The following is a 14,407-nucleotide window of genomic DNA, read 5'->3' as shown; positions in this document are numbered from 1 at the left end:
GCTGGAAACACCCTGCTTTTTCAATAAGATTCAAAAGACTTTGTGTTTATACAAACCCAAACAGGTCTTGTAAGCGATGAGGGGGAAAATACTAACATACTAACTGTCCTTCCCACACAAAGGCTTAAATCCTATATTGCTTCAGCATAACATAAACACCTGCCAGAGAAGTAATGATACACAACCTCCATATTGAATACCAATGTAGCACAACATACGTAAACCAACAGTCAATGTACATGACTTGATAACTCATTGTGCGACTGCAGTGTACAATGTGCAGAGCCAATGCACATTATCACACTAACCTGTATACTTAAATGTGCTCCCAATGCACAATAGTACATGTGCAACAGTCCCACATGCTGCAATTGGCTGGGTATGACCACTGCACACAGTTAAAAAAAACCCAGTTCATATATGTAGTGTAACTTACACCTGTGTACGTCACTAACAGGATACTGGTCAAAAATGGATGTGACAATAGGTTCCTTGTGAATGCAGGCTATCTAAGAGACAGTTCAGAACTGTGAAGGACCTCATGGTCCTTTTGCAAAGAACACACATGTCTCCCTCCCCTTTCCTTCATCCAGCAGAGCAGATGGATTTATACAAGCAAAGTGTGCAAAATTTCCAAGGGTCGCACAGGACACAGGAAATTTCCAAGGGTCACACAGGACACTTCCTGCAGGGTGAGTTTGCTGGGTTTATGCCGAGCGGCAGGCCTCACCTGCCATATTCCAAAGTGAGCAGGAAATACTGCAAAGAGGTGTCAAGCCGTTCTGTAGCCGCAGTCCCCTTGCAAGGAAAATTCCTGCAAGAGGACAGCTGAGGACAGTCTGTCACTCCCCCCACCCCCAGAAATGCAACGCAGCACGAGCAAGCACAACCTCCCTCTCCAAACAAGCTACCCTCTGACTTTACCTTCTCCTTCCTCCTTGATCAGTTTCGGCTGGGACACAGTGAAGCACTGCATGACCTCGTAGCGCTGGCGGGCCTCCTGGTTCTCTGCGGCTGGCTCATCTGGGGGACGGGTCAGCATCCTGCAGTTGAAGGTATGGCTATTGCGTCTGGTGGATTCTTGAGGCCAAGGGACGCCATTTACTACAGCGGCAGAGAGAAGGAGAGCAAGGCACCCACATGAAAAGCCATGAAAATCAGAATTCAGGGACTCTGCCAAAAACCAGTCCAGGGTGTTGGTAGAAATACTGAGAATGATGATTACCTTACTCCTCAAAATGGACAAACAAAAGCCCTTATAATTACAAACATATGGGGCTGGCAAACCCAGTTAAAGCCCTGGCTAATTTATTGCTACACCATTATCTAGTCCAGCACAAGGTCACAGGTGGAAGTCTTTCCCCTACAGGGTTGCCCAAGATGCAAGGATTGAAGCTGTGACATTATGTATGGTAAATGCACAAGCGATTGAGCAACAGCTTCTTCCTTGTACCCTGAACACTGTTATGATCAATAGTCATAATTACATTCTCATGATTACCACACATGAACCTTATGGTACAAGAATAACAGAATCACAGAGTTGGAAGGGGCTTCATGGGCCATGGAATCCAACCCCCTGCTCAGTGCAGGATCTCCAGCTAGAGTAGTGGTTCCCAAACTTTGGTCCACCAGATGTTTTGGACTCTAGCTCCCAGAATTCCTGACTGTTGATCCAGCTGGCTAGGGCTTCTGGGAGTTGAAGTTCAAAACACCTGAAGGACCAAGACTGGGAACCACTGAGCTAGAGCATTCTTAACAGGTAGCTGTTTGGCCTCTTTTTGAAGATGTCCTGAGAAGGAGGCCCCACCACTTCTCTATGCAATTGGTTCCACTGTCAAACTGCTCCTACTGTCAACAGTAGGACAGCAGAGAACAGGCCTGACACTTCCTCTCTGTGACATTAAAACATACACATACATATACACAGGGAGATTTTAACGTCTGCGCCACAATCACATGTGCAGAAAGGAGCCACTGATCTCTGGTGGGGGAGGAGTGTTGAGAGAGGATTCCCAGGGACCAGGGTTTGCATAATGACTCAGTTATGGAAACCCACTAGGACCTTGAGCAAAAATGACACTTTCTCAGAGGAAGGCAATGGCAAGCCTCCTCTGAATAAATCTTAAGCGTTGGTGTTGTTTAGCGGTTTCAGTGTTGGGAGTAGGATTCCAGGATAAAAGGTTCAAATGCCTACCATACCATGGAAACCCACTGGGTCACTGCAGGCAAAAGTCACACTCTCTTAGCCCGAGAGGAAGGGAATGGCAAACTTGGTCTGAGTAAATCTTGTCAAAGAAACTTCAGGGTCACTGTAAGTCAGTTGCGTCTCTGGAATCATTCTGGATCCTTAATAAAAACCTAATTTGCAAACCTTATGTTAACAAACACCACACATGAATTCTCTGTTTTTTCCCACAGCACAGGCATTTTACAAGTGGAGGTGCTAGGGACAGGATCCCAGAACAACTACATGAAATAGAGGTGTTCTATCACAGAGCCAGGGCCCTTCCACAAGTCCCTTCCATCCTCAGATAATCACATCTGAATTAAGTACAGTAGTTCCCTTGACAACACATATACTCTCACTTCTAAAAAACATCCATGTTCAGTAGGAGCAAAGATTGTTCTTTGCATCCCTTTCCCAAATGCCATTTGACAGAAATACTGTCCAGTTTTTAGAAACTAAGAGAACCCTGGATTTTACGATTCTCTGCAGGAAATTGGCTGGCGTTATGTGTGCTTAAACTCTACAATGACATTTCACAAAACATTAAACTTCATCGCCACACAATTGTGCACTGCAGTAAGCTAAAATCAGTTTAAGACCTGATTAAGTGAAATATTGATTTAAACCAGACTTATATTGAATTAGCTTAAGTCGATTTCATATTGAATGGAGCTAATTTGATACAAGCCACGCTGAAATCATTGTGAAGGTGGGGTATGCTCAGTGGCACATGCTGGCTGGAGAGGACTGAACTGATTTTGTAAATGGCAGCATTTGTAAAAGGATGGCATATAGCAACAGCAATTGCAATACCAAGTACATTTCTATACCGCTTATCAGTGCATTTAAGCACTCCCTAAGCAGTTTACAATGTGTAAGCTAATTGACCCCAACAAGCTGGTACTCTTTTTAGTAACCTTGGAAGGATGCAGGGCTGAATCGACCCTGAGCCCCTGGCTAGGACTGAACTCACAACCTTGTGGTCTGTGAGTAAGTGGCCGCAGTACAGGCATTTAACCACTGTGCCACCAGGTCAAATGTGACTCCTTAGACTGGACTGGGGATAGTGTGACCCTACAGAAATTGCTAAAGTCACAGCAGCCCCAGCCAGGATGGCCAATGGAGAAGAATGCTGTGAGCTGCAGCTCAACGATACCTGGAGAGCTACAAGATTTCCACACTTGGCTTAGATCTTTTTTTGCAGGATGTGCTATCAAAGGTCTGGGGCCATGAAATTATGTCCTTAAGCAACCTCTGGACCATAAGAAGACAGATCCTACAGGGGAGGTGTATCAAAAGGTGCTTTGGCAGACTCTTCCACACATTCTGTACAACAAGAGACCAACCAACCAGACATGTTGTAATTGTTGCCAGGAGATCTGGAACTCTAACTCCACAATGGCTGCCCAGCAGCTCGTTGCATTGGCAAAGGAGACACTGCAGCAGCATCCAAACTGGCTGGCTTACAGCAATCCTCTCTGAGACTGGCCAATACCCAGAAAATAAATACAACAAGTAGAATGACTGTAGTCTGACTCTTCAAGAGGAAGCTTTGCTTTTGTCATCATTTCTATGGCTTCTGATCCATGGCTGTGGGACTTCCTAGCTATCTCATCCAAGCAGGCTTATCCAAGCAGGTGCCTCCCCACCTTACCTGTCTACCATTCCCCATGCCACCACTGCTCTTGGTTAATCTGTTTCACTTCATTCCTCCACATTCAACGCTGCCATTCTATGAAGTCTAGATTCTGCTGCTCATAGATGTCTCCCTTCCCTAGCCCTTTCCTAAGCATAGTACTCCAAACAACAGGTGGGTAAAACGTCAGCCTCTAACCCTAATTTTGCATCCCCAAATGAAATCTCCAAGAAACCCAACCTGGGCAAAATTTAAAAATGTGTCAACTTCCACTAAAACTGGGTAAGCATTTTAAAATGTTTGAACTTCTACTAGAACATGGCAGTTGGGGTCCATTTGTCCCCCACAAGCCAGGACGTGCCCCAATGGGGGCAAAATCTGAAGTGGCATCACAGCATTTCTGTGCTGGTTGAGACCTGTCTGTGTGGCCTGCTGGGAGGGTGATGGGACACATACAAGGCACAGATTCCACTCCTGCCTTACAAACTATGAGCATAAGGGCATTTGGCCCATGCATAACTCCCAGTATATGTGTGAGGTTTTGATGTGTGCATGTGAGCACATGATTATATTTGTGTTCACACCGGCATGTGTATGTTCATATCCATCTGTCCATCCATGGATGCATCAAATCAACACCCTGCATGGGTCTGAAGGACTCTTGAGAAGGTGGAGGTTTGTCATTTCTACCCCCACCCTCACTTTTCACCTTCCCAACACAGTCCCCAAGAGAATGGCAGAGCAGTGAGAGTAAAACAGGCAATCCTCCAGATCAACAGAGGCCAGTGGCTGCAAAGTCAGTGGGATGGTGAGCCCTTTCTGGGATTCAGTCGCTATCTGAGACACCAAACCTATTTCAGGAATAGTGATCAACACATGATAGCTCCTTTAAAATTTAGGCCAAAACCCAAAGCAGATTCAGTGCCTCCAACTGACATCATGAACACATAGCTTCTACTGCTCCATATGTTTTGGACCAGTGAGCCCACGCTGCTTGTAGTTGATGAAGTTGCAGTCTAAAACATATAGAGAGTGCCAGGCGGCTTTGCCCTTGGAGGTGAGGAACAACATATCAGTCTCCTTCCATCTGCCTGTTCTCTCTCCCCACCCCAAATTACTGCAAGTTTCCACCAACCTGTTTTACATAAAATGCTTGGTTTTTCCTTTTTCTCCAGATTATAGTCATTTCTACCTGTGCAGCCTCCAGCAGGCTCCTGCCCTGCCAAGAGGAAGCCAGAACACCAATGAGAGTTTCCTGGGTCAGTGGCTTGTCAGCTAATCAGGCTTTAGCTAACAGGCCATAACTTTGATAGAGAGAGGCGTGTTAAGAAAGAAGAGCCTTATCGCTGAGTCAATTAAACACAGGCAACATTGCGGGCTGCAGAGCTGACCTTCCTTGAGTGAAACATTGATCCGTGAGCAGCAACAATCCCCTTGATTGATGCTAGTTGTGCGCTCAGCCCACCACGATAGGAAGGAGCTGACCAAAGAGCATCCATTGAGCTTGTAGTCACAGGTTGAGCCCACTGGTTAGGTTTGTGCTCAGCAAGTGACTCATGCCTGCAGCCTCTCAGGCTCCACAACAGCAAAAGGAAAGCTTTTACATCTGTTGGAGTTTCTGGTTGAGTAGCAAAGGTTCTTACTGGGAATTACATTATGATGCTCTTGAGTAAGCATATTATTCAAAAAATGAGCTTAAATGCAGATTAAGCGACACACATTTGGAATGGCACCGAGCAAGTCATCGGTAAGATTAAATTGGATTCTGACTGCAAAACAGAATCGTCTCCTAATCCCCCCAACCATCCGCTTGGGCTCTCGGGTGCAGCTTGTACCTATTCAACTCCTGCAGTTGCTGAGCATCTTGAAAGAACTGGAAGGAAGTAAAAGACCAGGAAACATATACGGAATGGCCAAAGGAGTTGATGCTAAAAAGAAAAGAAGGCCCTTGCTCTCCATGCAATCTAGGCAGTTATGTTCTGCTCCCTCAGCCATTTCCCCCTCTCAAATAAATGAGCAGTAACTTTCAAAGTATTTCTTTACAAACAGAAGTGTTTTCCCCTTATTCCTCCTCACTTTCTCCTTGAGTGTTTCAGTTGCTCTTATAGGAGTCTTTCAGTTGTGAATACTTCTAATTGTACTTTTTAGCTTAAGTTACAATCAGTGTACTTTTGCTAGAAAAAAAGAAAATAGAGAGAAATAGATTTTGCCCCTTTTAAAAATGAAATAGGATGGTGCTCAGACAAATTTGGACTCAAGACTTCAGCTCAATTTAATAAGTCACAGTTTGCAAGCTGTCTTAAATCATGGCCATGGTTCAGAATGCCATGGGGAGTTATCTGTTGCTTTTTCTTGCTCCATTAACTAACAATTCCCAAGGCATAATTAGCACATACAATACTTAGGAAAGTTACTTCACTGTCATGACCTGAGTTTCCATCGACCTAACCAGATGAAACTGTTGTGCTGAATCTGTTTCACCTTTGAGACAGGATGGGGAAAGGATGTACATGGCAAGTCTAAGTACTCACCGAGTGATTTGGGGAGGAGATTCTTGACAAACTCAGCATGGTCTCCCACATGCAAGATGCTGTAGACGCTGGTATTCATGAGTTCCTCCTGGTTGTAGCCCAAGTAGCTGGTCACATTCTCTGACACAAACACGATCCGTCCTTCGCGATTCACAACAAAGAAGAAGCCATCGAGTGCCTGCCGGACCCAAAGCCAAACAGTAAGCATAATCCAGACAATTTTTTTTTAGGGGTGTGTGTCTTAGCTTGTGCCCCTCACCAGATGGGGAAACATCCCAAGTTGAGAGATTGCTTAGACATAGAAGAAAAGACAAGAGGGCTTGAAGGTTATGCTAAGGCCCTGTGTGGTGATCATAATGTCAAATCCTCAGAAAAGGACGACAAGGTGATATCACCAGCTACTCAGCATATTGATAAAAACATAGTTGACTTTAGAGATGTCTGCAAAAACTGAAAAGAATGGATTATGGAATATTTTCTTTCAGAATGTAAGGCAAAGTGCTCATATACTTGTGTGTATGTTTGTGCCTTCAAGTCATCTGTCGACTTATAACAGTCCCATGAATTTTGTAGGGTTTTCTTAGGAATAAGGAATACTCAAGAGCTGAATAAGGAATATGCAAGAATAAGGAATACCCAAGAGGTGGTTTTTGCCACTTCCATCCTCTAAAATATAGCCTACAGCACCTGGTATTTGTTGGCAATCTCCCATCCAAGTACTAACCAGGGATTACCCTGTTTAGCTTTTAAGATCAAGTGGGATCTGATGTGTTCAGGGTATTTAGGTGCATGTTTGGGGGATATTTATCCCCCAAAATGATTTCTAAAAACTAAGTAACAGGAAGACTTTCAGGATTATGTAAGCATTCAGTCACTGAAATTCCTGGTCTTGGGTCTTCTTTTCTCAACACTTTGTATAGAAATTAGTGCATTATGTCTGCTTCACCTTACGGAGGACAAGAAGAGACAAAACAACTTTCTTTGTTTTGTTCATAGTGATTTTTTGGGTTTTCTGGTTTTATTGTTTTCTGGTCTGCTCCTCAGGGACAGCGCTGCAGAAAGCCGACCTTGTAGGTCTAGTTTGGTGTGGATTCTGTAACAAAATGGTGCATGAGGAGGACAGTATCACAGTGATTCAGAATACTGTATAAGCAGCAACATCTAACTCTATTTGTTTGTCTTGTGTACCTTCAAGTCGTTTCCGACTTATAGCTACTCTAAGGCAAACCTATCATGGGGTTTTCTTGGTATGATTTGTCCAGAGGAGGTTTGTCATTGTCTTCTTCTGAGGCTGAGAGCATGTGACATGCGCAAGGTCACTCAGTAGGTCACTAAGTGGGTCACCTAGTGGGGAATCGAACCAGGTCTCCAGAGTTGTAGTCCAACACTCAAGCCAGTATGCCACGCTGACTCTATAGCTGGTCCATTAATACTACTTCCTCTATAGTAGTGGTTCTTAGTTATCCTCCACCAGAAGTTTGGGACTTTAGCTCTTAGAAACCCCAGCCAGCACGACCAAGGGTTAAGATTTTTGGAAGCTGAAGTCCAAAAACATCTGGAAGAGAAAAATTGTGCTACAACCTGTGTTCTTAAGCAAATGCTTTAGGACTGAGAAGCCTATAGCAGTGCATCTTAAGAAATCTGATTCCAAGGACTGACAGGGGCCTGTACCATATTTGGGTCCAGTGACTACAACTGTTTCTTTCTTTCCTGAAAACTTGTTGTGGCCTGCCAGCACTGTTGAATGGGCCACCACTTTAGAGCAGCACTGGTAAAAAGCCCTGGTTTATAAGAGCTATATTGTATGGACGCTGCTGGGATGTTCTTCCCATCCCATGAATCCCCCGGCTCTTGCCCAGGTAATACCTTCTGTCTTAACTTCTTTCCACCACTGTGGTTTTGTGCTGCCCAGGGTGAGTACATGGTACACTTGAGTGGCCTATTTTATTACAATACTGAGCATGTCCCAGTGTTATGAGGGCCAATGCTCTAAGAGCCACTATGTGTATGGGATTGGTGATAGTCCTGTGGGACAAGAAGAAATGCACAATCTGTGAACCACAACTCTACATGTTCAGCAGGGACTGTGCAGATTTTGAATTTGAAATACAGACTTTGACTTCTCTCCTACAAGTTCAGTTCACGTTCAAGAGAGGTCTAGGGCAGGGGAGCCATCCTGCTCAAGCATTTAAAGGCTGAAAGATCTAAATGGAGCAGTCCCAAAATATTTTGGTGCTAGAGAAGAAAAAGCCAAACAGCGATTAACATGGAGTGCCTCTAGATTTGACGAAAGGTCTGAAACAAGGGGGAATCACAGAGGAAGTAGAGGAATGGAAACAAATTCCAAGCGAGAGGTATGCTGGATTTCTGATTGTTGTACCTTTTCCAAAATGGTTGCAGATATTTCTCTTGGTTATGGTTCTAAGTTTAAATATTATTAGATTAGATTAGATTAGATTAGATAATGTATATGATATATATGATAATATGTATTATATATGCTAGCCCTGTTTAAATATTTGAAGGGATGTCATATTACAGAGGGAGCAAGCTTGTTTTCTGCTACTCCAAAGAACAGGACCATGAACAATAGATGCAAGCTACAGGAAAAGAGATTCCAGCTCAACATTAGGAGGAACTTCCTGACAGTAAGGGCTGTTTGACAGTGGAACACACTCCCTCAGAGTGTAGTGGAGTCTCCTTCATTGGAGGTCTTTAAACAAAGGCTGGATGGCCAGCTGTTGGGGATGCTTTGATTGAGAGTTCCTGCATGGCAGAAGGGGGTTGGACTTGATGGCCCTTGCAGTCTCTTCCAACTCTATGATTCTATGATTCTATATTATATTACATTTATTTATATCCCAGTTTCCCTGCAAATTGGGACTCAAAGAGGACAATTTAAAAAGACTAATAAAGTATAATTAAAAACATGTAAGTAGTGACTGTCAAAATAGAATCATAGAGTTGGAAGAGACCAAACTATTACAATATTAAAATACATCACACATTAAAAGGCTACAATGCCATTTAAAAAGATAAAACCTCTTAGGTCTGCTCAATTAAAATGTTTCTGTTTTGAAAGCCTGTCTGAATAAAAAGGATTTAGCCTAGATGGAAGGAGAACAAGGAGGGCCCGTTTGGCCTCCTAAATACTGTTTGAGATCACAGAAAGGGGACGAAGGTTTGTCTCTTCATAATTTGGGAGGACATATTCCTAGGCACGGCCACCAACATGTGCGTCTCTGGCAGCATGGGTGCCCCTTTCCTGTGCAAGCGCTAAGCACCTAAACTCAATTTATTTAGCTTCAGACTCTTTTATTTTCCACTGGAGTCATGTTTTCTCCACCCTGTTACATTAACTGCTGGAAAGAAGAAGCAATTTCAAGTGAAAACTGAGGGCTGTACCCCTGTCTCTGGCCAAAATTGGCCCACAACCTGCAATTTCCCTGAGTCACAGCTGTTGCTTGTTGCTAAGCAAACACAGGCTTCTACACCACATGCTCCCCAGGTGGAAAGGGGCAGCATGCAAAGCCAAGCCAAGCAGGTTCCCAGCTGCATGGAGACTCGCACCCGCTCCCTCCCAGGCTAACTTTTTCGCCTGCTTCAGCACATCTTCCAGCTTCACCATTAAAGCGAATGCTGCGTGTGTCTTTGAAGCCTTTAGGAAAGAGAAAGGCAGCATGAATAAGTCAGGCAGGATATATACAGCGGGCAAAAGGAACACAGGGAGCCGACAACTCAGAAACGGTGTCAGCTTTAAATCAATCTCAGTTCCATTAACACAGCAGCCGACGTGATGCCCAACCAGCGGGCCTCTGGTACTGAATAATCCATTTCCGGAAATGAGGAACAAGGCCCCTTGCCTCTCTCCTGAGCATCCTAAATTGGAGAGCCATGGAAATTAGCACACTGGTACATGCGGAGCTGAGCTCTGAAAGAGGGCAGGGAGCATGGCTTGCAAGGATAACAAGTTAATGAGCCACAAGGCTTTTCCAGAAGGCAGATCCCTTAGGGATAATGTGGTATTTTCACAGCCATTGCCAGGGTCCCTTTTCCTCTTTGTCCTGCATAATCGAAGAGGAAGGAATGGACTAGAAAGAAGACTAGGAATGGAAAGGACAGCCATGAAAGAACTAGATAAGAACAAAGAAAAGACTTACAACCATGCACCCACATCAGAATGGTCCAACCCACAGTATTCCCCTTCACCATGCTCAGATGGGACTACTTGACAGTGAGGAAAGCAGACAAGAGGGAAACCAACTCATTTGATATGTGGAGCTAAAGAGGAGTTCTGTGGATATTGTGGATGGCCAAAGAGACAAACAAATGGGTCCTTGAACAGATCAAACCAGAACTCTCCCTGGAAATCAAGATGGTGAAACTGAAGCTGTCATACTTTGGCCACATCATGAGAAGGCACAATTCATTGGAAAAGACAAAAATGTTGGGAAAGTAGAGGCCAACAGAAAGAGCAGAAGACCACACGCCAGATGGCCAAATTTGGGAGGCCACAGGCATGAATCTGCAGGACTTAAAGTAGAGCAATGGAAGACAGGGGACCTTGGAGTTGGGGCTGACTCGAGGGCAGTTAACAACAACAAACAACAAGCAGAAGAGGAACAATGCAACCTTCTGAAACTTCCAGTATGGTGATGTTTGGGCACCATAGAAGGCAAAATGCACAGTCTCTAAAAGAGGAAGGGAGTGCGTGAGGAAGAAAGAAGATGAAAGGTTGAAGCTGGTGAAGAATAAAATGCAAGAGCCAGCATGAAGTCATAGAATGATAGAATAATAGAGTTAGAAGAGACCGCTTTAGTGTTGGACAAGGACTCCAGACAAACCAATGGATCCTAGAACAGGCCAAGCCTGAACTCTACCTGAAAGCCAACAAAATTGGGGCTGTCCTACTACGGTCACATCATGAGAAGGCTTGACTCATTAGAAAAAACAATGATGCTGGGAGAGGTAGAAGGCAATTTTGCAGTGTGAACAAGACCCAGGGCTGTCTGCATCTCTAGTCATGATTAATGCACTTGAGTGTACAGTAGGCCATCCATGTCTGCTGAGATTAGGGGTGCAAGACCCCCATGAAAATGGAAAAACCACAAATAAAGAATTATTATTTTGCTTTAACTCTAGGATGATCTAGGTTCTCCAGCATAGCTCTGTGGTCAACATTTGCTGAAAGCTGAGCATAGAATTGCACTGGACGACCTACAAATGCCTAGAGAAGTGTTCTCTCTAGGAATCTATAGGTTCTCCATTGAAACGTCTGCTGAAAGTAGACCACAGAATTATGGAGGACCTAAAGATTCCTAGAAGAACATATTAATCAAATCTGTGAATAATCAAATCCACCAAAGCCGCAAATATAGAAGATCGGCTGTAGTATGTAAGTGATTAGGTTTTGTTTACATTCCATGGCAGGCAAAGTTTTGCATCATATGTGAAAAAAGTACTATGGAGGACAGGGAGCAAAAGGATCCACTTTTTCTTAAAGGACAAAGAGACAAAAGCCTAATTTCCAAGTCTCAGTAAGCCCAAATTCTCCAGGTATAAACAAATGATGTGTTGGTTGGTATAGGAAGCCTATTGGCTTCTACAGTCATCCCTCAGTATCCATGGATTTTTAATAACCACAGCTTGAAAATATTTTCAAATTACATACATTTCAAAAAGCAAACCTTGATTTTACCATTTTATATATGGGACACAATTTTACTATGCCACTGTATTTAATGGGACTTGAGCATTTTGTTGTCCACAGGAGGTCCTGGAACAAAATCCCAGCAGATACCAAGGATCTGACTCCTGCTTGTGCAAGTGAGTACACTGATCACAACTTGATTGCTTGAATTGACACATACCAATCTCACATACCAATGACATATATTTGTCTGTTCCTGGTTTCCACTCCACTAAATGCATCTGAGGAAGTAGACTGAAGTCTATGAAAGGTCATGTTGCCAACTTCTTCCTTTCAGTTAGTCTCAAAGGTGCTACAAGATCTCTCTATATACTGATTCTACAGACTAATACAGCAATATCTTTGAATGTTTCTTGTAACTTCAGAACCCAGGCTCCCAGCTGGTTGCATCCTTTATAAGCCAGGATCATAAATCAGGGTTTGTTCTTGGTTCCTGGCATGTCTGAAGGAAAATACTACAAGTCTGGATGTCACAATAAACTTCCATATTTAGGCTATCTTAGGCCCCATACAGACAGGCCAAAATAAAGCTGCTTCAGGTCACTTTGGAGGTATGGTGTTTCAATGATGCATGCATCCTAAGAGTCCGGAAGCTGCACCAAAGCTGCTCTACAGTCCTTAGGACAGGATCGTGGCTTTGGTGTGGCTTCAGACTCTTAGGACACATGCATCATTTTAACAGCATACCTCCAAAGTAACTTAAAGCAGCTTTATTTTGGCCTGTCTGTATGGGACCTTAAGGTAGGGAAGCACAGAGCCAGTGCAGTGTAGGGATCTGAATGTTAGACTAGGACCCTGGAGACTAGGTTCCCAATCTCTATTAAACCATGGAAACTCACTGAGTGGTTTCGGACAAGTTCTACTCTCTTTATCTTCATAGGAAGGCGATGGCAAACTATGGGCCCATTCACACTACATTTTAACCTGGATTAGGATTCGATCCTTGCACGTGAAGTTCATATTCACCCTGAATCCCCCACAAGCGAATCAGAAGCTTGCACACCCGTTCCGCGGCAAATGCCCCTTAGAGCGGGTTAAAAGAAATTGGGGCAAATAGCGTTTCTTTTGGGAAACCCCGGATTCTGCTGAATATGAACTTGTCCTCGATCATGATCGGGTCAAGTTCAGGGAGGGATTAAGCTCAGAGGGCGGGCACAAGGCAGGGCATTCCCTTCCCTCTCCTGCCGGCTTTTTGCAAGCAAGCCGCTTTTCCCCCTTTTTGTTATTGGGAGTAATGAAAGATTATGCGCATCCTCCTCTTATTCCCCCTCTTGTCGCTGCTTGCCCTCCTTTTTTCCTTCTTCTCTTCCTCTTCTCTGCTCTTTCTCATTTTCCTTCTCCTTCTCCTCCTCCTCTGCCAACACCACCCCCCGTGGGCTCTTTCTTCTTTTCCTCCTCCTGACCTCCTTTTCCTCCTGCTCTTCTTCCTTCTCTTCCTTTTCCTGTTCTTCTTCTTCCTCCTCTCCCCGCTTCCTCTGCAGCTAAGGAAGAGCAGAGAGGAGGAGGAATGCACAGGGGGCAGGATGGGCTGGGAGAGACCCCCAGGAGCCAAGGAGCCTTGGCCCCCAAGGCAGACAGGCGAGCGACTGCAGTGAGGGAAGGAGAGTGTGTGTGTGTGTGTGTGAGGGGTGAAAGAAGGAGGGAGGGAAGGAAGGAAAAAGGGAGGGAAGGTGGGACAAGGGAGAGAAGAGGAAAGGAGGGAGAGAAAGAGAGAGGGAAGGAGAACACAGAAAGAGGAAGAAAGAAGGAAGGAGGGAGGGATAAGCAGCGAGAAGGGAGTGAAGGAGGAGGGCAAAACAGAAGGAAAAGAGAGAAGGAAGGGAAGGAGGGGACCAGGGCAGCGAGAGAGAGAGGGGGGGGAAGAGGAGGCATCTGTTCCAGGAGGGAACTCGCAAAATCTCCTCCGTTTGGAGCACCACACAAAAGCAAGCAAACAACTCCCAGAATTCCATAGCAAAGAGCCAGACGAGTTAAAGTGGGGAGGGAAGCTCACAACCTGAAGGCGCACAATACATGTACGCACACAGGAGGCAAAAGGGTGACAAGCTGCCAAAAGGGGGAATTGGGGTGACAGGAGGCAAAGGGTGACAGGAGGCTACAATGCCTGAGATTTCCCTTTCATTTCCTCTTGCTCCTGGAATTATTTGTTTAAAATGCGAATGCTATGATGCCAATGTTACAAATGTTTCCCTTTCAATTTGGCAAATTGATACTAATTGAATGCTTTTGCTTTAGTTACTCACAAGACACACACCGGAGGTTTTTAAATTTGACAGCATCTGCGCACCTTGCCCGCCAGA

The 14,407-nt window shown here is 44.5% G+C and overlaps 1 protein-coding gene across 5 annotated transcripts in view; it reads right to left on the bottom strand.

The window, feature by feature from the left end:
• Positions 1-14,407, bottom strand: part of NCOA1 (nuclear receptor coactivator 1) — a 401,716-nt gene that overhangs the window by 73,157 nt on the left and 314,152 nt on the right. For all 5 annotated transcript variants that reach the window (XM_089528750.1, XM_089528749.1, XM_089528753.1 and 2 more), the window contains 2 exons: positions 6,398-6,575; positions 925-1,104 (listed from right to left, as the gene is read on the bottom strand). In XM_089528750.1, coding sequence (XP_089384876.1) covers positions 925-1,104; positions 6,398-6,575 — 358 coding nt within the window. The remainder of the gene's footprint in view (positions 1-924; positions 1,105-6,397; positions 6,576-14,407) is intronic.

The sequence above is a fragment of the Sceloporus occidentalis genome, unplaced genomic scaffold (assembly GCF_023333645.1).
Source record: "Sceloporus occidentalis isolate IW3139 unplaced genomic scaffold, rSceOcc1.0.p SCAF_6, whole genome shotgun sequence".
NCBI classification, from domain to species: domain Eukaryota; kingdom Metazoa; phylum Chordata; class Lepidosauria; order Squamata; family Phrynosomatidae; genus Sceloporus; species Sceloporus occidentalis.
Note: the sequence above shows the minus strand (reverse complement) of the source record. Positions and strands in the feature narration are given on the sequence as shown.